The sequence below is a fragment of the Rhinopithecus roxellana genome, chromosome 15 (assembly GCF_007565055.1).
Source record: "Rhinopithecus roxellana isolate Shanxi Qingling chromosome 15, ASM756505v1, whole genome shotgun sequence".
In the NCBI taxonomy this organism is placed as follows: Eukaryota; Metazoa; Chordata; class Mammalia; order Primates; family Cercopithecidae; genus Rhinopithecus; species Rhinopithecus roxellana.
The window spans coordinates 129,567,331-129,594,254 of record NC_044563.1 but is presented as its reverse complement, the minus strand read 5'-3'; the positions used below and the strand labels follow the sequence as shown (position 1 = coordinate 129,594,254).

The window sequence follows — 26,924 nt, the reverse complement described above, 5'->3', positions numbered from 1 at the left end:
TACTGCACTTGAAAGAAGCATATGCCACTCGGTTTCTGACCATGATCCAGGACTCTCATTATCCAGGATCTGTTCATCACAAAGATCTTATCAAATATTTGACATCTGCTGGTCCGTCTATTTTTACCCATCTGCCTCTTTAACTTCACATCTATCAGTCTACTTAGTTTACATTCTTCTGTTCTTTGACACGAGTGATAGTTCATTTAAAAATATTGGGAAAAGAGGGAATTGTTAACATTCTCTTTGGCCAGATAATCAGAATGTGATCACGTGTGTAACTAGAATGTAAGTTCCCAGTTGCAGAGACTGTTCCTTGATCCCTGGTGTACCAAGCACTTGATACAATTTGTGGCACACAGTAGGAACACTCTGCGTATTTGTTCAATAAATGAGTTTCCCAGTCTGGCATATTCCATATCATATGTGTTCTTTAAATATATTTTGTCAAAACTTTGGATCAACAGATTTAACTCATCCAATTTATATAGGATGCCTTTCATACAATCTATCAGGCAAATCCAGTTCTAACTGTCAATCTAAATAGATAAATCAGGCTTACTGTCTCCAAAAACAGTCTGGATCCGTTTTTCAATTTAAATAAACCAGAATACTTTCATTCCTCTGACAACCACCTCACTTTTAAACTCTAATTCTAAGATAAGTTGATACATAGTTTGTCCCCCAGATGACAGCTGTCACCTCTCTCAGGAGCGCCACATCCTCAAGGTATTGCTTTTCTTAGTTCTGCAAAGGTTTTCACACCCTGAGTAAATGCATTATAGTAAGATTGAGAACTGGTGAAACATACGTTTTTCTTTTGTGAAACAGGACAAATGCAAGGAGAGGTGACAAAAAAATTTTAATCCAGATAGATATATTTTGGGGAGAAGTACATATAGAAGTAGAGGACTTGGAAAATAATTCCCTTAAAACTACACATATATTCCCCTGGAAAATGTCTATTGTATTCTCAGGGATTAACTCCTCCAGTTTGAAGACTGCTGAGGTATATGATAACCAGCTACGTGGTTAGAAAGGTCTTTCCACTACTGAAATAATGAATTGAAGGAGGCTTTCTATCCTACATCTAGGCTTTCTATCCTACATCTGTTTCACTACATTTCTGTTCTCTCTTGAGTACATAGGGTAGGATAAATCCATCTTCTATTGATGATACTCCAAACATTTTAAGAGGCTATGATACATTCCCCACATCCTTCCATCTCTAAGATTAATATTCCCAGCTCCTTGAATTGCTTATTATCTGTCATTATTTTCAGTCCCTTCACCTTTCTAGTCATCTTCCCATAAAGGACACTAATACTTACCAAATGTTTTCTGAATTTTCAAGTCCAAAACAATATAATGCTTCTATTGCCAGGGATAAAATATCAATCTTAGTAATTTTCTTTATAATGCAATGAGCTATTTATTGAATGCTTGCTTTACGCTCAGTGCTTAAAATAGCACTGCAAAAATGATTCTATTATTTTTCCCATTTTGCAGATGAGAAGACTGAACTAGAATAAAACTAGAACAAAGTAAAGAGCTTCACTCTGAGCTTTGTTTATTATTTATTTGCTAGGTGGGGCAGCAGTTGATTTAATAGTAACATGACAACATACAAGCATACTTCTGTAGGTATGCAGGGATCCAGATTAGAGAAGATGTAAGATTAGGCAAAATGTCAAAATCAGCTGCACATTATCTGGAGAAGTCCCTGTAAATCTAAGAGGAACCTGGCATATATCATGCTGCACTGTGTTTTGGAATGACTTGCCTAAGTCAAACTAGACTTGGTTCAGTCCACGGGAATCTGTGGAGATCCTGTAGACTGCTCCTGGTTGGAAGGAAGGACCTGAACAGTGGAGATACCTCATCTTCCCTCCTGCACTTCAACCAAGCATCTCTGCTTTTCTCTAGCTTTACATAATTACCCCAATCAGAAGTAGACAGAGGTAAAATAAAAATAAAAATAGAAGAGTGTGTGTGAAAGAGAGAAACAGAAAGGGAAAGAGAGAGAGAAAAAGCCATTAGTCATGAAAAGTAGTCATATAAAGAATACTGACTTTGGAATCTGTTTACCTGTGTTTCAGCCCAATAATATGTGTAGTAATATACTTCTCAGTGGGTTACTTACACATGGCCTTTAAACACTTTGAGCTTTAGTTTTCTCACCTTTCCTATAGCAGGTACTCACAGATTTTTGTCGAACAAGTGAGTAAATGAATAATTTTGTATTTTGGCAAAAATAACCTTGCAAGGTTGTAGAGAGGATTAATGCTAATATAGGATTTACTATAGCCTGGTACATAGTAGGTGTTTTGCAAATAATAATAGCTATAATTATTATTGATTCAATGCTTCTTAGATTTAGGTACAGGTGCCCATGTGGCACTTTTCTCTAAGTTAGATCGAGATTCTTCATTAAACTTGGACGCAAATATTAAGTGCTGTTAAATATGTGGAATATGCTTATGTCCAGAGGGGCTTTCCCATTACAATGGAAGATTACAGGAATCTCAGAAGCTTCTTGGTTCTCTACTCTTGGGAGTGTGGCTTGTGAAGTTTGGTGCTGAAAATAGTGGCAACAAGGGTGTTGTCTGGAGGAAGCCTTGCCATTAAGCCAGATGTGCCAAAATCATGTGGCAACTCAGTGGGATCAATTCCTGCAGTCCAAGAGGTGCACATATTTGCTATCATTGCTCTTCCTTGAGTTTGAAACACACTACCCAATGACATCCAAATCTATGTATTTAGCACATTTGTCCTCTGGGTAAGAACAAATTATGACCCTACTGCCTATTCTTGAAAGAGAATAGACAAAAAAGGGTCCCGTGCTTTTGACCTGCAAACTAATGTCTTTACCTAAATCATTTCCAATTAAATATCATTTTCTGATGAATCACATTCATCTGCTGTAGACTGTAAGTTCTCCAGATTAAGACCTTGTCTTTTCATAGGGTGTATAAAATAATGCACACAGTTTTAGCACTCCTGGTATAACAGATGGCTATCATTTGTAACAAAAGAATAACATTGGAAGCCTTCTGACATGTCCTAGAAGCTTGGCTTGCAAGAAGAATTCCATTACATACATATTGCGATCCCATTACAACATGTTGTAAAGGTATATTCCCCATAGGGAAAACCCAATAACTAATTCCTTCAGATCTAGAAAACAGACCATTGAGAGTTTTTTTTTGTTTGTTTGTTTGAGATGGAGCTTTGCTCTTTCTGCCCAGGCTGGAGTGCAATGGCACGATCTCGGCTCACTGCAACCTCTGCCTCCCGGATTCAAGTGATTCTCCTGTCTCAGCCTCCCGAGTAGCTGGGATTACAGGCACCTGTCACCATGCCTGGCTAATTCTTTTTTTTTTTTTTTTTTCTTTTTCTTTTTGGTATTTTTAGTAGAGACAGGGTTTCGCCATGTTGGCCAGGCTGATCTCCAACTCCTGACCTCAGGTGATCCACCTGCCTCGGCCTCCCAAAGTGCTGGGATTACAGGCGTAAGCCACTATGCATGGCCAAGAGTTAATTCTTATTATGTAAAAATTCTTTGCTTTACAAAATAACATTTTTTAAAAAACTTTTATTTTTTGCTGAAGAGTCTCTTGAAATAGCCAGATCTCTTTTTGGAGAATCTTAAATTGGATTTGCTTTACAAAATGTTTATTAGACTCAACTTTTCAGGAGCAAAGCGAGTGTGAAAAAATGGGGCATTGCCTGTCAGGCATCAATGGTAAAGTGTCACTTAGTCGCAGAGTAAAAGAAAAACAAAACAAAACAAAAAAAGGTTCACCATTCCATCCCCTGAGCCCACCAAAGTCAAATTGTCCAAATGTGGCAGGTGGCTATTGTAGGCATCTGGTACTCTCATTCCAGGCAGGAAGGTAATGCTAGCATTGGGATGGGGGCGGGGGGCAGACATCAGTGACTGTGTGAGCCTAAACAGAGAGTCAGAAGAAGGGACCCCCAGATTACGGACAGCCTTTTCCTCCACGTGTCAGACCCTCTTTCTTTACACATACAGCAAATACAAGCAGATAATTGGGCATCAGTCATTTCTGATGCATAGCAGGAAAGAGCAACAACATATACTGCATCATTTAATTTATCAAGTGAGCTACAAGGCACTGTGCTAGACTCAAAGATAGAAAACAAGACAAGAAGGAAAGAAGAAAATACACATTTAGTAATACATCTGAGTGCCTTCAAAGACCATGCAATGTCTTTAGGTACTGTTCCCAGCTAGCTTCTCCAACAGAAAAATGAGCATACTCCATTTCAAAGCTGGATTCTGTAACCAAATGCACTATTCATATTTTTCCAAGCCTCCTAAACCAATAGTTAACTAGTCTCTTCCAAGATTTAGGGAGGCTGTTGAGTTCTTTTCTGGAAGTTCTATCCATTTTGCTAAAAGGTTGTGCTGCAAACACTTTACCAAGAATTAGGGCCAATGAAGGGGTACTTTGTGCAAGCTACAAATACTTGGAATTTTCATAAGGCAGTTCATTTCTGCCTTCCTGTGAATAATTTCATATTTCTTCCTTGTAAGACTATGCTTTGTGTGCTCATGCGTATCTAGATTGACAGAATAGAAGGAGTGTTTAATACATCGAGTGGGTCTGGGGTCTAGAGATGAGGATGTGAGGGATGCAAGAAGGATCATGAATCAGATGGAGTGAAAGATAACTTGGAAATTCCAGTGGAGAAAAATGGTTAATTTCGATTATTTAATTTATTCAGGTTTGTGTTTTGGGTTCTGTCACATCTATGTTGAGAAATGTCCCTGTCATCTAATGCACTCAGTTTATGTTCAGAACCACGGGCAGCACAGAGAGGAATTGGGGGTGGGGGAAATTTTTATCAGCCACCAGGGAGAAAGTCTGATCTGTGCACCAATGGGAGATGGTTATCCAGAGTGTAAAAACGTGATTCTGGGACCAAAGGGTCAGCTCTAGAACTAAATCAGACAGCTGGAGAACTGAAGATTCAACTCTTCCTAGGCAAGAGAGTGAGAAAGGTGGGTTGCTTGCAGGGTGGGGGTGTGGGTTGCTCCTCCTAGTTCCTGGGCTGGAGAAGGGCAGCGAACTGGGAAGTGTGTGTCAGAGGCTCGCTAGGCTAGGACAAGGTGTTGGGGTGCTAGGGTGGGTGGGGGCCTGAGGGGTGGCTTGGAGCCCTGGCAGTGGCTGCCTGACGTCACCGGCCTCTCTGGCAATAGGCTGCGAGCTCAGCTCCCTGAAGCGGCGGCGAAGGCGGCGGCGGCGGCAGCGGCAGCAGCAGCGCGGCTCGGTCTCTGGCCCATTCACTCCGCGCCTTCTGCAGCCGCCACTGCAGCCGCGCGGTGGGGGCTCCCTCCTTGCAGCCAGCTGGCGGTCCAGGTAAGAAACAAGGTGTGACTAAAGGCTTCTGATGGCGGGGTGGCCTGATGGCAGGGCGCGAGTGGGGAGGACAGCTCACGCGGCCTGTGCAGCCACCCCGGGCATAGCTCCAGCCCCCGGCCCCGGCCTCTGCCCCGGCTTGCCTGCGCGCTGCCTCGCTGCTCCGCAGTGCAACAGTTTGCAGCTGCCTCTTGGGAGCAGCAAGGAGGCTCTCCTGCACGCTGCGGGTCTACCGGCTCCGGTACACCGGAAAAGCCTCGGGGCCTTCGGGCTGGGTCTAGGAAGGACTGAAAGAAGGTCTGTTCCCCAAACTTTGCAGGCGGGAACCCTCCTCTTTCCATTCCAGTTCCTCTCGAAAGAATCAGGCTACTGCCAAGTTGGGGGCATAGGGAGATGGGGAGGAGGGGGCCGTTTGTGGGAATGTGTCAGCTGAGAAAGATGCTTCAGCTGCTTTGGAGAGGGGAGTATGCCAGGGAAGAAGGCTGGAGAGGAGATGGAGCGCGTTCCTGCTCGTCAGCCGCGGTCGCGGACAGAGGCAGAGTGGGATGTGGTGCCAGGGGTATCCCCCTGGGAATGGGACCCAAGGGTCTGACGCCGTCCAGGGAGGGCAAGTCTGGAGGGGGAGGGAAAGGAAGGACTGTGTACCCGGAGCCCGCGCGGTGGCCCGGAGTGGGTGCTGGGAGGGGAGGGATCCAGGCGAAGACATCTACCGAGAGGACGCAGAAAAGAGGAGAGCCGGCGCTCTGGGAAGTAGGGACTTCAATCCGAAGCGGATGCTTGTCTGTTGCAATTATAAAGTTGTGAAGGGCGGAAGGGAGGCTGCCTTATCTGCTGAGTAATCTGCACCTCCGCGGTGCCGGTGTAGACCCCATCCTGTTGAGTGGGGTGAGCAGGCTGCTGGTGGCTCTGGTGCACGGCCACGGGCGGGCAGGATGGGGTCCGCTGACCGAAAATACGGGCAGCGCCCAGCTCAGGCAGCGTGCCCAGAGGGCCGCTTTGCGGTAGTGGTTGATTCTTCCCGACCGCACTCCCCTGGGCAGCGGTCGAGATTCTAACTAAGCTTTGTGTCTTTGCAGCCTGGTGCCTCCGCGAAGGAAAGGTGCGCGCGTGGAGACGCGTTCCAGGTGGGATCGGCGAGGATCTCTCGGGCGCCGCTCACTCCTTGGTCGCCTTGCTTGCCAGCAGTTGCTCCCTTAGTCCTTGGCTTGCTCGCACACCCCCTCCCGCTACAGGGAGCAGTTTTGGGTGACGTGGGCTCCGTCCTCTTCTTGGCTGGTCGGAACAGTGTGCCCAAGAGGGGAAGCCTAGTGGGTCCGGCCCCTCCCAGCCCCGCGCCAATGAGTGCCAGGGCGCCGAAGGAGCTGAGGCTGGCATTGCCGCCGTGTCTCCTCAACCGGACCTTTGCTTCCCCCAACGCCAGCGGCAGCGGCAACACGGGTGCCCGCGGCCCAGGCGCAGGTGGCGGCGGCACCTGCATCACGCAGGTGGGACAGCAGCTTTTCCAGTCCTTCTCCTCCACGCTGGTGCTGATTGTCCTGGTTACCCTCATCTTCTGCCTCATCGTGCTGTCCCTCTCCACTTTCCACATCCACAAGCGTAGGATGAAGAAGCGAAAGATGCAGAGGGCTCAGGAGGAATATGAGCGGGATCACTGCAGCGGCAGCCGCGGTGGCGGGGGGCTGCCCCGACCTGGCAGGCAGGCCCCAACCCACACAAAGGAAACCCGGCTGGAGAGGCAGCCCCGGGACTCTCCCTTCTGCGCCCCTTCCAACGCCTCGTCGTCCTCCTCTTCGTCCCCTGGCCTCGCGTGCCAGGGTCCCTGTGCTCCTCCGCCTCCACCGCCAGCCTCCAGTCCCCAAGGAGCACACACAGCTTCCTCCTGTTTGGACACAGCTGGCGAGGGCCTTTTGCAAACGGTGGTACTGTCCTGATCGTCTAGCCCCTCTCGTTCCCCGTCCTTGTTTCCATCATCTTTGCCATCCTTGCTTTTTTCCTCCTTCCTTCCTTTTCCTCTGGCCCCTCTTTCCTCTTCCTGGTTTCCTTACCTGCCCTCCCCTTACTCTTGTTTCTCCTCCGCCGAGGCACTGTGCGGTATTTGTAAATATTGGGCGAGGAAAGTCTCGGAAGAAGAAATAACGCTGATAATAATACTTTATTAATATTTATAGTAATTATTATAATACTAATAACACAATCCAAGCGCATGACAAATCACATAATTTCTCATTGTCAATGAAGGATGCATCTTCCCACTCCAACCCGCGCTCCCCTCAATTAGGAGGAGAAACCGCACAAGCTACCAAATATATAAAAGGCATTGATTCCCGGAGCAAAGGGAGGGGAGGGGGCCCGGTAATGTACATAGCTGTCAAGTTAAGGTTTAGTTTCCTTCCTTCCTCTCTGACCCCTAAGCTTTCACTTTTTCTTTAGCTTCCCTCTCCTCCCCATTCCCACCCTCAGCCGGGCTCAGGCAATAGTATATTATAAAGAAAATGTCTACATTAAGCACCAGGACTGCAAGAGGGCATAGAAAATAGTCCCCAGAAAGTGTTTATGACAGGTACCCCTCGCCAGTCAGCCCATTTCTCACCCTTTGGTTAACTATTACCTATTACCTTTTCCAGGACAGAACCTTTAATTTACTTTTTAAAATGACCCTCGCTGGCCGAGCATAAGTACGTTAAAATCTTTAAATGAGTTTTTTTAAAAAGCTAACGCTTTCACTCCCTGCCCCGCCCCCACCCATACACCTTTGACCTGTGACATTTTCAGGATTTACAGAGGATCTGGGAGCTGTCCAGCCAGGTCTGGTGCTGAAGTCGCCTCACCGTTCTGATTACTTCCTCTAGTTGTGAAGGCGGAGGAGGGGCTGTTTTGGAAAGTGACTATTCTGGCTTTTGGTTGGGTTCTTTCTTCTTTTTCTACAATCGAGTTAGCGTGTACTATTGGTTTTCTTATTATTAAACATTGCATAAGTTACCTTTTTTGTAAAAAAAAAAAAAGTATTAGGTGATGTGCAGTACTGAAAGTGCAGTATCTAACCAACTAGAATGTTTCTGTTTTATTTTTAGAACAAGTGCACCTTTGTTATATATTTATTATATTGGTACCAAATACAGAAAAAAACTATAGTTCTGTACTATGTCCTCCAAACTGTATATTATTGTTCTTAATTTCCAGCTGTTGATATAATGGTTACCACTGGATGAGAAATTCAGTGGTGCAGACCTAGCTTCTGCTGTTTCCAGAAGTGTTCTTTTGTACCTTATTCTGTAGTGGACTGTTATAAAAAGATGACACACATGCTTTATTTTTTTTTTTTTTTTTTGCAAATAACAGAAAAAACACAACCACAGAAACAAACAAATAATGGATGTGCAAGAATGCCATCTATTAAAAACATGGTTAATATTTAAACAGTGCCTGTAGTTCTCCCTGCATGCAGTTACCACCTGGAGGCAGTGGTGTTTGTGCTTGCTTGTACTGTATGTGGTTGGGGATGAGACTGGTGGGGATGTCGGGCAATTTGGATGACAGGACATGCGAATTTCAAGAAAAGTTATATCCAGTAATTACTTATAGGATAAAAATGTTTGCAGCTTGTTTGTTTAGTTACAAATCTTTGCCTGCAGCAAAGGAAAGGCTATCTTTCTCAGTCTGTCCTAACTTCACTGAACATACAAAAACACTGCAAAAATAAGATAAATATTTTATTATTTTCTAATGCCAGACAAGGCCATCTGTGTTAGAAATGGAATTAGTCTATAGTTATTTACCACCTTGTTTCCTTTGGTTGAATGATAGAAGAAGCCAGAAGCATATTACAATATTAGTTATATGCAGTGGCATTTCTTGGAAATCAAGCCTTTGACAGCTATTCAAATTTTTGGAAAATGTATGAATGAAAATGATCTGCAAAAAGCTCTACCAAAAGAGCCCTTACTATCCTGCAGGGTGTAAGGCAACAGTGCCCCTATGAGCATCCCTCTCCCAAGCAACTAGTTGTTCTAAATTGTCTGCTTGGTCCATACATATGTGCTCTTATCCAGAGGAAATATTACCTCTAATATTTCTGGTCATCTATTAAATTGTCCAAGCTCAGTCTGCATCTTTTATAAAAATAATTTAATAAACTTAATTTTAATCACCCATAAGATAATCACCTTTCCTGAAGCACAGAAGATCATCACTGAAGCATGCCATCTTGTAATATTAGGAAGACCAGGTATACTCTTTGGGTACAATATATTAAACAACGAACAAGTTTTTCTCCAGTGCCTTAGTCACTTCCTAGTAATAGGTAAAAGAGTGCATTAACTCCCTCAGGCCACTAGGGAATCCTTTAGTGCATCAGAGTTCTACATTGTACATCAGAATGACTAAGGCACTGTGAAGAAGAAAGTCCATTAATTTTTGTAGCTTACCCTCATCCAGTGGTAGCTCTTTAATACTTTATTACAGAACGATTTTTGGAGTTGAAATTTGAATAGAACCAGGGACCCAGAAGGGAGCTTCGTCATTTCCAATGAGCTCCAATAAGTGCAAGGATATTATTTTCTTCCCCTTATTTGGTGCACTTTCTACAGTGAATAATTTCCCATTTTATTAAAGCAATAAGATGTTCTGTTGTGAGCAGTGCTGGATAACGATTCCATTTTCTTGGTGCTGAAGCTACGCATATGTTCTTGCCTTATGAATCATAGTATATTCAAGGCATGCAATAACAATCCCCTTCCAAGGAGCAGCCTGTACACTCTGTGGGGTAATTATGAAATTGTCCTACATCATTTTTCCCCAAAGGAATGCAAGGAGCAAGAAAAATAAAAGCATTATGTATATTGTAAAACAAATGATCTCAATACCTCTCAACATGGGCACACATCTGTAATACACTTTTATTGCGCACCTTTAAATGTGTATGCCTTTCTCCATTGATTGACTGTAGTTTAATATTTTTAATAGTGCTCTGTGTAAAGATGATGCAGTTTGTGAGTCAGATTTCATACTGAGCTTAATATACTCAGAACCTAAGCTTCCAGTGGTATCACTTGTGATTTTTTTATGAGATAGAGAATTACATGAAATTCTAGTAAGCCAGTTCCCACACCAAATTATTTCAATAAGCACACATCCAAGCAATTTATACAGACCTTGTTTAAAGCACTGCTTCTTATAGAGCTCAATTGGCAGTCTCAGGAGTTTGGGATGCTACCAACAGGGCATTTAGGTTTTCATTTTTATGAAACAAAAGGCAATCTGGAAATAGCTAAATTTGTTTCAAGGATTTTATTCACTGATGTCCCGTCAAACTAATTGCTTCAAACCCCTATAGCTACAGCTTAACTTCTGCACTTGCTATTCAGTATTAATAAGGTGGCATGCTTGATTCTTATTGTTTTTAAAAATGAGAAAATTTGGAGAGAGAATACTATTATGTCAACTGTACAAGACTCTGAATCTTAAAGATGTAGATGGATATAATCTTTAGACTTTATATACACCCGTAGATATGTATTTATATATGCATACATTTTGTATAAATTTACAATTGACTTTTTGTATTCTCTTTTCTGTCATTACAAGAATGAGATGGAAACCAAAATAGTTGTTCCATCCTCTTATCCAAAGAGGATACTGAAAAGTCAGGTATGTGCATGCACTTATTTCTCTGGGGTCAAATCAGAATGACTTTCTCTTTAATAATGAAAGGGGAGAGTCCTGGTTAGCTTGGAAAACTGGTAATTAGATAAGCTTCCTTTCCTAGGTTAGTGACTCAAATGTAGCAATGATGATAAAGTTATGACCCATATCAATGTGGTCTAAATATCTAGATGGAAAGCAAAAATATCCAGAAGAGGTTTAGGGCCATCTAAACCACAAACCTGGAACCTGGATTGTGGTTTGATGTTTTTCATTTTCAACCTATATGTTGTGTAGAGATACAATTTATATCTGCATAGCTAAAGGTAAAGTGAAAATATGACTATTATCTGTTTAGTTTGATAAATCATTTTTGGATAATATGGGTAAAATTAGCTTTAAGAAACTTGACATCTGACTTTTCCACCATTTCTATCTGCATCAATTGTATTAACTAGACAATGGTTAAATTTTATTTTTTTATCATGTAGACATATGCTTTAATGCTTTTCTGTAGGTGAAAGTTGAACAGTTGCTAGCTGATATTATGTGGAAGTTACAGGTTAAATTAGAACCAGAAATTTTAATATAATCTGATCAGGTTCCTTAGTCCCATTCCCATGTGAATCTGAACTTTGAATTTGAATCTGAAAGGCCTACTTATTTGGGCCATTTTTTATTGGAACTTGTGATTGTGACTCACAGATGTTTCAGTTCATATTAGAATAAATTGCCCAATCTATAAGAGAGTGTTTAATCATTGGAATGAATGTAAATCTGATTCTGATTTGGTTTGCTATTTATTTGGTAACATTTGAGAAACAGCTAATGTGGCTTGACATCAATACTTATTAATGTCACCAACCTAATAATACAATTGGTGCCATGTATGAATGCTTAGCCGACAATAAGAATTTAATTAACTTTACTTGGAGACAATGACTTCTCAAGGAGGTCCTACCCATTTGAGGTAGGGATATTTCCCTTACAGTTGTGATTACAAGGGGTTGTTTCTATAGAGAGATTAACAACAACAACAGTAACAATGATGACAACAACAGAAAAACTGACTTTTGAACTTGAGTATATCCAGTAGATAGAAGAAAAAAGATTAGAATTCATGGAAAATTTGTTTTGCTTTTCTATCAATAAAAGAGTTTTCTTGTTAATTGGCTTTTTGGACAGTATTTCCTTACCAATTTAATGTATAATATACCAGGATAACATAATTACTTATTCTATTATACTCAGATGCTCAAAGAAATTATATTGTTTTCAAAAAATTTTTATAACTTATCTGCTCTTCCTCACAAACCAACTACATCTTAGAAATGGGATGTGTATAAAATTTAGGACAACCCAGTAAACACTCCAGTATAATAATGTAGCAGCTCCTTTACACAGATGCTCAGGATCTTGAGGTCATATGCTTAAATTCTCAAATTTCTTCTTTCTCTGCCTCCACTTCTCTAATATAAGATATCAGGTGTATCAGCAAGGGATGTGGCTGACATGATTTTGTGCCAATTAGGGGAAAGGTAGCCTCCAACCCCTCTGATGGATCCTAGCTGAACCCTGCTGAAAGGATCTGCTCCCTAGTTTGAAGTGCTGTTGTTCTACTGGCTTTTGTGTTGACATTTACCACAACAATTTTACACCGTGGACCTTTGTCTTCCATTTCAAACACATACATCCTGACCCTGGCCATCTATAGGTCCACCAGTGCTCTCACACATTGTCCCTTCTTGGAGATTCAGGAACTTTGGGTGCCCTGCATGCCATGAACCTATTGGTGAAAAGCCTGGGTCTATCTTGGGATTATTCATCTATCCATCCACCTCCTCCTCCACCTCAATTCTACTAATCTTGCTTCATGTTAGATGATGCCATGAGGGTTTCTTCTGAGGTCTTGAGACCCAAACTAATATATTTAAGGAAAGGGAGTTTACCATGTATCTCCAATCCTTGAGCTTCTCCAAAGCTATTTAGATGTTTTCAAGCCAACACCACTCCTTTTGGCTCCTAAATATGTGTGAAGAGGAGCATGAAAGCTTTAATGGCCACCTGCCTCACTTTTCTCTTACTTTTCTCAAAATTGCCCCAAACTGCAAGAAGCAAATATTTCCCTTAATGCCTACTTTTCTCTACCCAAGACTCCTCCTACTATGGTTAGTTTCCTGCTTCTGCAATGGACTTAATCATCTTCTTCCTGATGTCAGCATCATGATTAACTCTTAACGGCAGCTGGACAGGGTGTAAGAGACAGAAGGTAAGCTTATTAAGAAGGGATCCTAAAGTGGGACCTATTTGAAACATGCCCACACACCATAGTCAATTTCCATATTCCTACAAGGGACATGTACTCATGATTAAGCTCCTGCCCTCCCCTTTTCCATGAAGGTGGGAGCTTGATTATCTTGATTGTATTTTCATATTAACTTCTACTCAGTTCCTCTAAATTGGCTAGAAAACCTGAGTACTAAACCTTATATCACTCTATGTCCCTAAGAAGGCACAAACTCTTCCAAATACTGACCATTATTTCACCCTATCCCTTACCCTTTAGGAGCTGCAGATTGTGTGTAGGAAATACTTCTCTTAAGCTTGGATAAACTTCGAGTGGATCTTGAATACTGGAGTGGAGATGAGTAGCTACTCGATGTAAAGGCAGCAGCAAGTAAAGATTGGTACAACCCTATCCCTAGCCATTGTCCTCTGTATCCCCAGTAGGTATATGTGCTCTAACTACAGCTGTTTGGCTCAAGAGAGGGATGAATAGTAACTCAGCTAGCTCTTACAAGACAAGCATGGTTCCATTCCCCAACTCCTTCAATCTCCCTGGGTGGATTAATTTATGCAATATTAGCTGTGTATTCTCTTTCTGATTAGTTGTTGAAATCCAATCACTCTTTCCAGAATATCATCTCCGGATATGTTCCAGGCTTGAATTGATGCTGTTAATATTGGGTTTCCCTCTCTCAAAAAGTGGCTCTACTTTTTAAAACTTTACAAAACAAGAAGAAGCTCTTGTGATAACCTTTCTTAACCCCACTTTTCCAACATATGCTGAATATCATCTATCTGTGTTTGCAAATCCTCTCTCTTCTTGGATCATGACCTTAACTCAGGATTTTAAATTTTAGCCTAGAGGTTTATAGCCACTTTGTGGTACAAAATTTTTGGCACATGGAATCTCAAAAATTTAGGAAAGCCGCTACTAACCTCAGTGTATTTAGGTGGCAAAAATGCATTGAGATGACAAAAATACTCACTCTTCACATACAGATGTGCAAAACAAGTGTGGCTACTTTATTTTCCTATAATTAATCTTATCTTCCTCACAGGGACCTATTTGCTTGGTAGTTCTCTTAAGAAAGTCACCACATTATCAAATTTTCTCTCTTTCCTGTGCCACTTCCTTTCCAAGGCTGTGTCTGGGTATAATTTATGTTATCTCATGGTGGCAGAGGAAAAAGGCTCCTCAGATCTATGCAGAGTTAAAGGAATCCTTGCTGGTTCAACTGGAGAGCGGCCAGTCTGGTTTGCTTCCCAAACTGGTGGCTGCTATGCTACAGCAAGTCCTATCTTGTACTCTCAGTTGGAGCCCAGGATCCTGGACAATTTTCCAGAGTCTCAAACTTTGAGTCTACTGTGGCTTTTTGTTCCAACTGAAGAATTTTGCTGTTTTACTGTATTCTAAGCATCCCTGGGCTCCTTTAACTGGGACAAATGGGAATTTCTGGGTTCTATTCAGATGATAGAAAACAAGAAGGCTTCTAGTAGCCTACTGCCATGACCAACATCCCATTGCCACTGCCTTCTTGTTGGAAACAGGAAAGTACAGTAGCTCTCTCTATTAAGGTTTCCCACTAGTAAAGACATGGATACTTGCTAAAGCCCTTACTACCCTCAACGTTCTCTGGCTTCCTGATCCTATCAGAATGCTTATTATTGGATCCCTCTCTATTGCAACTTTTCTCTGAATCAAGGGGCTTGGGGAGCAAGAGTCTTACAATTCATCTTCCTCAGTCAGTATCAGACTCCTCTCTCTCCCCTCCCCAGATTACCCAGGACTGGAAAGGATAGACTTTTCTATGTGGTCCCTTAAGGACTTCCTTTAGTACAAAGGTATAATCAGACAGGAAAGTGTACATTTGGGGCTTTTTGCTTTCTACACACCACATTCTATACATTGACTGTAGCTTCACGGCTGTCTTAAAATGGAAACTAGAATGTGGAAGAGATAAATGAGCCTACATGGGAAGGCATGTCAGAAATATTTTGTTAGTTACACTTGAATATACGTAGGTGATTATTTCAAATTGCATGGTAGGAATTCAATGACGACAGAAATACAGTTCCCCCTTTGCTTGCCAAAGTATGAACCCTTAATTCCGTATGAACTAAGTTAAAAGCTTAGTTCCTGTGATTAATGTTGTATCTCCTGGCAAGCACCCTTGAGAAAGATCATAACTGCCAGCAGTCTTTGCGCCTCCATATGGATCGGCCTTTTGTAGGGATCCCCTGATGGAAAGGAGAGGAGGGAGTACAGGTCACTCAGTTCCAAAGGGGAGTAAAGAACAAAGAAAGGAGAGGCAGAGAAAGGCTCACTTCTCTACCTTTGCCTTGTGGCAAACGCTTCCCTGGGGCATCCTTCCCACACCCACCATCACAAGTTTTCCTGGTGGGAGATGCATTAAAGATTGTGCTCTACAAGTGGAAACTGGCCATGCTGTGTGGCAGGATTATTTTCAGGGTCTACCTTGGTTACTTCTGTTCTTAAACTTTTAGGTAGTTTCATTTCTTTGTCCCAGGGAAACTGTCCTATGACTGACAGTTGTCAATCAGCCTGCAGTCCTTGCTGTTTGACCACATTCTGATAACAAATTAGTTAATCCTTGCTTGACCACTGACTAGGTGTCATTGACTGATACATGTATCCAGTTGAAGAGATAATCCCTTTGAACCCTTCAGCTCTAATATTGAGTTTATTCAGTCAACAGATATTTATTGTGAGCCAACTATATGGCAGACATCATTTTGTCCCAGAAATGCAGCCGTAAACAATGTAAGCAAATGTCCTGCCCTCACGGGGGTTTCTTCTAGAACACCTAAGTAAGTTCTGGAGCACATTACAGAGAGAAAAGTATTATGAAGACAAAGAGGGGAAGGGCGGGGCGGGGTGGGGGTGTGGTTTTTAAAGAGGGTGGTTAGAGACAGCCTCTGATATTTGAGCAAAGACTTGAAGAAGCCATGCAGATGTAAGGTTTAATTGAATAAAAATTGTTTGTATAGAAGAATTTTTGAAAACTAATTTCACCCAGCCTCCTAATTTTATAAATGAGCACATTGGATTTTGGTAAGAAGAAGGCAAAAAAACTTATGCTTACGGAACATTGTGTCAGGTACTGACACTCCCAAACTAGAGAGGAGTGATGAAATCTGCTGGTACTTTGAGTAGTTTGTAGTCTAATTAACCATTAACCAATAAATTTTAATTTGATTCAAGTGTGGTAATAAAAGTGTGAAAAAGTACTTCAAAGCACAAAGAAGTAACAACTAAGTCTATCTGGGAAGGTTAGGAAAAGGTTTCCCATATTTCATATTTCAGTTGGGTTTTGAGGGATAAGCAGCAATTCACCAAAATAAGAAAAAGCTTTTGAGGCAGGACAAAAGCACATACAAAAACACAGAGATAAGAGTATTCTGTATATTTACACAAGTGTTATGCTGTTCATACTGGGATTGTCAAAAGAGAAATCTGAAAAGTAAAAGCAAGCCAGATCATTAAGGGCTCTGCAAGGGCAGCTTTTAAAGATATGCCTTTTCTGTTGTTGGTGGGGAATTAGTGAGAAATTTTGAATATAGAGCTGAGTTATAGATTTGGGTTTATTATAGATTACTCTGGGAGGATCACTGTATGGAACAGATATAATGGTGATTAAGACATGATATGAAGCAGCTGCAATAATCCTGTGACATAGGATGAGAGTTTGAACCAATGGAGATAGGGATGAAAAATAAAGGCATATTCAAGTGCATGTTAGGTTATGGAACTGGTGGGGTTGGTGATTCATAGATGCATGGTGTGAGGGAAAAGAGCAAAAAGGGGAGGAAAGGGCAGAGAATAGATTTATGCTTTCTATTTTGTGGCTCAAAGCAACCCCAGTTGGATGCTGTTTATCTGTCATGACTTGGTGACAAAGTTAATAAAAGGGAGTTCAAAGGAAGGTTCTGGACTTTGCTGGCACAGCCTTTGATGAGTTTGTCCCCAGACCACGTTCAGAATGTGGTGAAGCATAGCTCTACAGAGCAGTCTGCAATTTGCTGTGTGAGCTTCAATAAGTAGGATTGTCACCATCTTGTAGGTATGGATAACCGCTACTCATAGTCTGTCATGTTGAAGGAGGGCTCCATATGTCTGGAAGTGTGTGTTCTGACATTAAGCTGCTAGGCCATTTGTTGCAATTCTGAGGCATGCCTGCATAGAATCATGACATTACACAGGATCTACTATAAACCTCACTTTACTCTCTTGGAATACAGTGATCAGATAGGACCCCATCAACAGGAATAAGAATCAATATACTGCTGAGAAGGAACCATGGTGTTGGTGAAGATGTTGAAAAGCCAACACAGCCAGTAATGTGGAGAAATGGCCCTGGGTTCAAATCTTGGCTCTGACACTTGGTAGGTATGAGACTTTGGAGAAGTTTCTGAACTTCTCCACGCTTTAGTTTTATGAAGGTTTATTGTGTGGATTAAATTAGAAAACATATGCAAATATCTAACAATAGTGGGCAATGAGTGTATGGTAGTCCCTGTTCTGGCTTCTTTTATGAGGATTGGTTGGGGAAGAGAAGGAGTAATTTTCTGGTAGATGATTAACAGCAAACTTGTGTTCTTTGTGCTCTAACGTCACATTCCAATCTCTAGCAAAGTGCCTGGCACATAGCAGTTGTTTAGTAAAGATACTAAATAAACAAGTGAATAAATGAATTGCAATCCTATGGATATATCCCTGATAAAGTATTCTGGTACTACTGTAAAAGGAGTCTTACCAGAATCACACCAGAAAAAAAAAAAAAAAAAAAAAAAAAAAGAGGCAAAAAGCAACAGTATATTTGCAAGTCATCAGTTTCACTTGACTTCTGGATGGCAATAAGAGTGGCATCATTGGAATCTTTGGCATTGTTCAATAATCTATATCTTCAAGGAAATGTTTGGCAGATACAGCATTTCTCCCCTAGCCTGCTCCTCTACACTCTGCTTGCCTGAATAGCCCAACAAAGCTTGCTTTTGGGACCCAAGCCCTCATACTTCTCATGGCTGGTACAGGAGCACTGAGTCAGCCATAGGAACTGAAGCCAAATGGACATGTGTTGAAGGAAAAGGATCAGGTAATCAATCAGTCACCTGGCATTTGCTCAAGTCTTTTGCACTGAGGGAGATGCTAAAAGAAAGCAGGGTTCCTTCTCTCAAAGAGTTTATGACTCAGGGAGAAAAGACTTTCAGAATGAAATAATACAAGGAAACCAAGGTAAAATGGCAATTAGAAATAGAAATAAGCCCACTTTGAGTGAACACAAACTGATCTTTGATGATGCAATCTTCTTTTATTCTCATGTCTAGAATGGGAGCTGTAAGATTCTACTTACTTGTAGATAGAGAAATCTGCATCTGAGAGCAGGATTTGAAGTTGAGGCAAGGAAAGGCCCAGGTTCTGTTCCTTCTGACTAGAAAGCATGGCACTGTCTCTCAGTGGTTATGAAAACAACACGTTTCTGGTAGAATTGACACAATGCGTCATTCCTCTTTTTTAATCCTTCTACCTACCCCAGGGCACTCATATACTCTCCAAACTGCTCAGTGTACTGCTCTGTGACCCACTCCCACTTGAAGGGCTGCCCTCTTATATTTAGATTCATTTTAGCTCTCTGAACATTTAAAATGAAAGCGTGCCCCTGTCATAATAGCACCTGTGACCTACTCCTTATCTTCTCAGGGCCATACTCTTTGCAACACTGAGCATGTATATTTGGTATTCATCTGCAATAGTGACTCAATGATTTAAGATAACATTTTCATTTTCACAGAAACCTCCAACACCTTAGGCAGGAGGAAATATTTTGGGGCACAGCTTTGGGTGCAGGAGGGTTGATGTGAGTACCCCTCCAAGTCAATCAAGGGAGTAGTCACCTGCTTAACTCTGCCTTTAGCAGCCAAGACCCAGGACATTGAAGACCTACAGAGGGCTCAAGTCCTGAAAAACATGTAGCTCCCCAATCTATCCCGGCCGTGTGATTTAATATAAAAACAACATAAAACAGAACAGTAAGGAGGTACATGACTAATAATGTTTTAATTTTAACCATGGCAATTATTTTAATGCCTTGTTGAAATAACAGTTATTAGTTTTTTTATGCTCAGTCTGCCTTATGGAAAACCTAGCTAGCATTAAACTGAACTTATGGAGTGACTTGGCAGCCTAGTGTTGCCTTTAGAAGAGCTAATGGGTCATATTATGACTGAGGGACTGGATGTGGAAAGTTTGTCAACCAACCCTCTGAACCTGCTGAGCTCAGCCCAAAGGAAGAGATATTGCTGGCTTCACATGAACATGGTCCCTACCATGAAGAAAAGAATGCTGGGACCACAGCATCTTTGTAGGCCTGTTTGACACTGATTTCTACACTTTCATTCGGGTTTGAGGGCCACCTTGGCCACGTGGACCATGACAACAAGCTCATTCCCACAGCCTCTAATCAGTAGGCTTTTTGCATCTTTGGAGGTCAGAGCTTCTCAGGAGCTATTTCAAAGCAATCAGTCATCACTGAATTAGACTGCGTCTGGGTCACACCACCTGTGGGCCTTCAGTGGAATCTGCTCAGCCTTCATTATTTTTCCAGGAAGCCATCTGCACAAGGTTTTTAAAAAAAGTTAGGGGCTCCAGGAAGGCCCCATTTCAACACAGCAGAAAATGACTGATATTTGTTCTTTTTGTTAAAAAAGAAAGCATCAGCATTATTTTTAAAAAGGGACACTTCAGTACATATTATGAACTCTCTTATCCAGACACAAGGCAGGTGCGCTTGTTTACATCTTTTCTGTATCCAGCTAAAACGTCTCACTTAACATTCAGAGTAAACTTTCAGGGTTTATTATTCCCATTTTATAGATAAAGCACTGAAGCTCATGGAGATTAAGTAATTTCCCAGGTCATCCATCTAATAAGTAAGTGACTGAGTGTGGACTGAATTATAGTTTGCCTAACTCTAAAACCTCTGCTCTTTTTTCTCCTTGCTACCAGACAAAAATACCATTCCTGTGACTTTTTCTTATCAATTTCAAATACATTATTTCTATGAGACTGTCTAAGCACCCCTTAAAACTCACCTTTAAAACAAACAAAAAAAATAGTATGACAACCATGTATGTAGCTGTCAAGAGAACTTCTTGAAATGTAGTACAGGGACCCATTCATATGAGAATCTGAGGGGACAATAGAAAAGGGAAGGAAGATTGTCAAACCTTCTAAATCCATAGGTTACTTGGGCTTGATCCAATACTTAGGGGATCTGAATCTCTGGAGGCAGGTCTCAGGAATTTGTATCTTTATCAAATTCCCCAAGTGATGCCAATGCAAACTAAAATCACTGTCCCAGAGGGATGCCTGATGAGGAAGAATGAGGATCTTGGGGAAAATCTAATTTCTATACATTTTTTCAAGACTTGAATGGGAAACAGCTTTTTTTTTTTTTTCCCCAGAATTCTATGGAGTGTCATCCAGTGCAATGCTCTTTAACTGTTTGTTATTGTGGAAGAGATATGTTCTTTCTCTGTGCACTTACATGTAGCAATGGAATGACCTGGCTTTTCCAGGTCTGTTCCTTTTTGTTGGTGTGAAGGAAACAACAAAAAAAAATCTCATGCCCCTCAAATCTTCCTGTAAGAGTCAATAGATCTGGCAAGGTCTCTCCTTCTAAAGACAAGCAAATGGAATTATGCAGATTGGATTGGCAAAGTAATGGCTCCTGAAACAAACCCAAAATCCATAGCCACCCACCAAATTGCATAAAAATGGAGCTGTGACCCAGAGACAATACATTGCAGCCCCAAATGCAGTTAAATAAGATGCTGTCAATAAAGCTGTTGGTATATCACCGTAGCTTATAAAATAATCAGTTACTTTTTCAGGACTAAAGGTTATGTGATTTATCAGAGTACTGTCAATATTATTCTTTTTTAAGAAACCAAGTATAATGGAAAGGGGAAAAAATCAAATAAGGCCCGACAAGGTAGGGCCATAGCTATCATGTGTTTGAATCAGAGGTTTGAACTTTATTATTTAAAAAATGATGTAAATCAGATGATTGGAGACATTTCACTATCATTGAATAACATAAGCTTCCAAAATGATGCCAGGAACATCACATTTATTATTTTTTCACTCTTCACAAAACTCTGTGGAGTGGGGACTGTCGTCATCCATATTTTGCTGATGAGGAAACCAGGTGGAGGGAAGGTACACTACTTATCTGTGGCCATATGGGAAGGGCTCTGGCCCTGGAGCCCAGTACTGAGCTGTCACTTCTTGTATCTCTATTTTGGGAGATACATTCTATTCTGGCATTATGTCTGCTCTTCCCTTGCTTCTTTGCTAACACCAGAGCTATGCCTGCTCCAAAATGCTATATTTTTCTCTGTGGTTCGCTGCCTTTGTGAATGCTGACTCTAACCTCTCTTGCCACCATTGAAAGTGGCCTATAGTAAGGAGTTCAAAATCCTTCCTAGTTCAAGTAGCCTACTTGTCCTTACTTTCTGATGGAGAATGAGCTCACCAGTTGCAGATGACCCATTGTTGAACTGCAATAGAATACGATTAAGAGCATTAGGTCTAGAGTTAGACTACCTGGGTTTGAACCCCCACTTTCATGACTTACTAGCTCTGTGAAAGTGATTTGGGGCAAGTTACTTAGCCTCTCTATTCCTCAATCTCCTAATCTGTAAAATAGAGAGGAGAGTAAAAGGGTAATGAATAAATATATGCTTAGAACTGTGATTAGCACAAAGTAAATGCTCAATTGTTGTAGTTGTGTTTTTGTGTTGTTAAATATTAGTAATTAGAAACTTTGAGCCCAGCTGTGTGTTCATGTGTAAAAACACCCAAACAATTCACACCAAAAGAAACTTTCAGTGACAAAATAAGAAAAAATTCAGTGGCTAAGAGTGTGGACTACAAAGCCACACCACCTGTCTTCAAATCTTAGCTTGTCACTCCCTAGCTGTGTGACTTTGGGTGACTTCATAACTTTTCTGTGCCTCAATTTTCCAATTTGGAAATACTGAACTAGGAATGTTATGAAGACTGAAAACAAGTTAACATTTCCAAATGCTGATAAAATGCCTGTTACACAGTAAGAACTGCCTAGGTGTTTATTGATAACAAATTTAAACAATACTGATAAAGCTCTTTCTTGAAATGGTGGAGTTTCTAACCACCTCTTCTATGTATATGCCCTCTATAGCTTTGCCAGGTGTTAAAGCCCAAATTGTTGGCAAATTCTGGTAATGTGTTAACCTCAGTTTACACATACCAATTTTTAGCAACCCTTAAGTTAAAGGCCTCAGTGGCTCAGTCATTTATAAAACTCACATCATAAAAACTGATGTATCATAAGAACTGAAAAAAGGACTTGCATTTCTGGATCAGTTTTCTGACCATCAAGAAAATTCTTATAGCCCACTGTAAGCCACAGATGATGTGTTGAGAAATTTGGGTCTGTGTAAACTTCCCCTGACAGTGTGAAAATTTCCCTCCCCACACCCCACACCCCAACCCGGGAAACATGCAAGAAGGGCAGCAGCATACACAAGCACTCACTGATGGATACTTGTCACTGCTGTGGCAACTCCAACAAGAACATCCTTCAACAATGTTTCATGCCAGCTAAATGCCCAGTGGAGCTGAGCATATGTGTGAGCACCTCTCCAGGACACAGAAGGAAGCATTTGCAGTGCCAAGTGCTTAGACTTTGGAGTCAGTCAGGCCTGTATTAATTCCTGCTCCATCCCTCACCAGCCATGGGACTTGGAGCAATTCACTTAGATCCTCTGACTCTCTCAAGCTTAAAATAGGGATAATAATACCGACTTACAAAATAACTTAGTTTTAATACAATTATTTTTGTTAAAAAATGTATGCAGTGCATCTAATACAGCAACGGAAATACAGATTGTGTTTCTCCCCAGCAACAATGATAGCTACCACTTATTGTGTACTTGCTAAGCACCCAGGCACTATTAGGCACTTAGGATGCATTATTTTCTTTTCTTTCCATGAGGTCCTATGAGACAGGTTCTACTAGTTCCTTTTCCTATAGATGGGGAAACTTATGTTAGACAAGGGTAAAAATCTTACCTAAAGTTACATGGTTAGAGGCATGTAGAGGCATGGTTTGCTATGGGTTTGTCTGATTCTAAACTCATGCACTTTCTCATCCCTTTTAGGCTACCTTCCCCCTCATCCCCTCTATTTTGTTAATTCCTTTAACCCTTCAAAGGCATCCACAGGACATCAGAGATGACCTACTCTTAAAGTAACTATATAAACTACAATATTAGTTATCCAAAAACATAACCCAGGTTACTTGTTCATCCTCAGGACATTAATAAGGTTCAAGGCAGCTGGGCATAAACAGATCAAAGCCAGGCAGCAAACCTGATTGACCCTGTTAGAGGCAGTTTATCTTCCAAAGGATAATACATATGGGGACCTGACCTTCAGCTCTCCTTATCTTGTAGCTTTGAAACAACTTGTTTCAGAAACAGTAGGCTGAGTTTTACTATCCACAACTGGTTTGGAGGAATACCATTGGCTTAGTTTGAGATTTCTCGTTAAAGTTCTAGCACAAGATCAACACTATATTTTCATTCATTTTCTCCCAGAATGAGGTCCCCAAACACCCTCCAAGATCTCACTAGGCATCTTAGCACTTCCTTGATTTCTAATTGCTTCTTTTTCTATTAGTAAATCCATGGAAGGCTAGTGGGCCTCCATCCTATTATACCTGGCTATTCAGTGAAGCATTGCTTTTATAGTTTTACAAGAGTGGCTCATTCAAGCAGAGAATCTTCTTAGGTAATGGATTTCACCTATCCTAGCTTAGCAGTGATACGCAAACAGCAGCAATTCTAACCCCAATAGTATAGGCAATGTTCCCTAATGGGCTTCAGGATGCAAGCCATTTTCCTTGCACTTGAAACCAGGATTAAATTGACATGCACAGAACACACACTGGTACATGTCTGATTCTGTGAGATTTTCTGTAAGAATACCTTAACCAGAAGTGCAGAAATGAGAATCCTTTTTTCTAAACGGTCTGAGGATATTTAGCCTCTCACTCTGGAGGTAGGTAAATATTATTGCCATTTTACAGAGATGGTCTTAGGAATGGTAGATATGCTACCAAGTATGGATCATCACTTGATATCCTAATAGTCTACCACCTCTATCACCATTAAATGGGTCCAATACACCCATGCAAACTGGGTGCATATGTCTCAGCAGCAATGTTCTTCAAATTGCTTCAGGCCAACTTCCACTGACTTGTTCTGCTCTTTCTCACTTTGCCCTTCCTTCTGTTCACAACATACTCCATGTTGGCCACACACTATGGCTCCTACTTGCCCTTCTAACCTTTGAATACATGACCCTAAAGTTCTAGTTTTGTTACCTATGGTAAATGCTGTCACAGTTCCTCTCCACATCCTCTTGGCATTTATATTCCTTTACGTGTGGATGACTCTTACTGAAAGCACCACAGCGCTGCCTGAGCAAGTTCTTAGACTGCAGGAGCATGCCGAGCTTCCTCACATAGTAGGCAGAAGTCCCAGGGAGTTAACATCCCCACAAGGAAACCATCACCAATGACAGATTGGTAGATAAAACCTCCAGCTTCTTTGCTCCTACAATAAACCAATTCTGAGTTGTGTTTTATACAGTCTCCCCGAGACTCTCCTTGACTCAGTTTTACCCTCCCCTACTGGTACTTCCTAGAATTTCCTTCTAGATAAATTTTACTTAAGTCCTTATCTCAGAGCCTGCTTCTTGGGGTACTCAATCTACAATACCATCCTAGTTTTATTTATTTTTTATTTTTTTGAGACGAAGTCTTGCTCTGTTGCCCAGGCTGGAGTGCACTGGCACAATCTCGGCTGACTGCAACTTTTGCCTCCCAGGTTCAAGTGATTCTCCTGCCTCAGCCTCCAAGTAGCTGGGATTACAGGCACCCACCTCTGTACCCAGCTAATATTATTATTATTATTATTATTATTATTATTATTATTATATTTTATTATTTTCAGCAGAGACAGGGTTTCACCATGTTGGTCAGGCTGGTCTCAAACTCCTGACCTCAGGTGATCCACCCGCCTTGACCTCCCAAAGTGCTGGGATTACAGATGTGAGCCACTGTGCCCGGCCCAATCCCAGTTTTAGATATGAGCCTCCTCCAGTGCATGACTTTATATCTGCATCCTGAGACCCAGGGTAAGAGATATCCAGCCCTCAAGTCCTACCACAGTCCTGTGAGAAATGCCCTAGTCAGACCTCATCTTCACCCAGGATCCCCTAGGCAGGAGGATCTTGAGATGTTACAATTAACTAAATTGATGTGGAATTTCATTAATTATGCAAGTGAATATGTTAAGTAGGCAGTTTGTGAAGAACTTTCCCAAATTAACTGGTCATTTCAGCAATCATTTTGCAAAAAACTGACTTGGTATGGAGAGACAATACAATATCATGGTTAAGAGCTTGGGCTCTGTAGTCACATAGAACTGGGTTCAAATTTTGTTTCTGACTCTTGCCACCTATGTGATCTTGGGACAGAGGAACTAACCTTTCTGGGTCACAGTTTCTTATAAAATGGGAATGATAATAATAGAACCTATTTCAGAGAATTATTATAAAACTTAAATGCTATAATACTAAAGCCCTTATTATAGAGCCTAGCAAATTGTACATATTCAATACATATCAGCAATCATGATTATTCCCTAAGGTATAATATATCATAACATGCCCAAAGGCATAACATAGGTCATTACCATGCCCTATATTTAAAAAGAGAAATGTCTTTCAGCATAAACACACAAAATACAAGATTTCCTGCTACCTAGTAAATGAATCTTGGGTCAGGGGAGAAAATAGAATCCCTTTGGATTAATGCACTACTCCTTATTTTAGGTTTGGTTCCCTGCAAGTAGAGCCTGACATGGCATTGTGATGCAAGTGATTTATTGCAGGAGAGTGCTCAGGTGAAACCTCAGGGAAAGAAGCTAAGCAAAGATGTCCATTCAGCTGTGCCTAGAACAAGCCTAATCCCTAATCCCAGGGAGCTCTGGAGAATGAATAGTTTTACAGAGTTATTCCACCTTGAGGCAAAGGGCAACCCCTTTGTATCTCATATTAAGCCATCTCTGTGTGTGCCACGCCTCCATGGGGAAGGCACAGACTCCCAGATATTTCCAAGGTAGGTGGCTTTCATTTGCTGAGGACAAGTATCAGCAGAAGAGTCCAGCTGTGACCTCTTAGCAGCTAACACTCCCTGCAGCTGAGGGAAGGACACATTGCTTGGTAAAGAGAATCTAAGTGGGACTTCCATGGCACTCCTCTATTTCCATAAGATGTATAACATACTGTTAATAGCAAAATTCTACAGTCGTTTCTGCTTTGATAATTAGAACAAAACTCTACCGATGTTTATTTTGCTTCTTGATCAATTGATAGCATCAAGTATACCAGTAGGCTGTTTCTACCCTCACCAGATCCCAAAAGTGTGACTTCTTGTTGGACATAGTGGTCGTAGGCCATTATCCAGGCATATGTGTATA

The 26,924-nt window shown here is 41.4% G+C and overlaps 1 protein-coding gene across 1 annotated transcript; it reads left to right on the top strand.

Annotated features, from left to right (window-relative positions):
* The first annotated feature begins 5,252 nt into the window (after positions 1–5,252).
* On the top strand, positions 5,253–8,798 carry C15H11orf87 (chromosome 15 C11orf87 homolog). The gene is made up of 2 exons (XM_010371339.2): positions 5,253–5,387; positions 6,464–8,798. Exon 2 carries the CDS (start codon positions 6,725–6,727, stop codon positions 7,316–7,318), a length of 594 nt encoding a protein of 197 aa, XP_010369641.1. The 5' UTR covers positions 5,253–5,387; positions 6,464–6,724; the 3' UTR covers positions 7,319–8,798.
* The last annotated feature ends 18,126 nt before the right edge of the window (positions 8,799–26,924 follow it).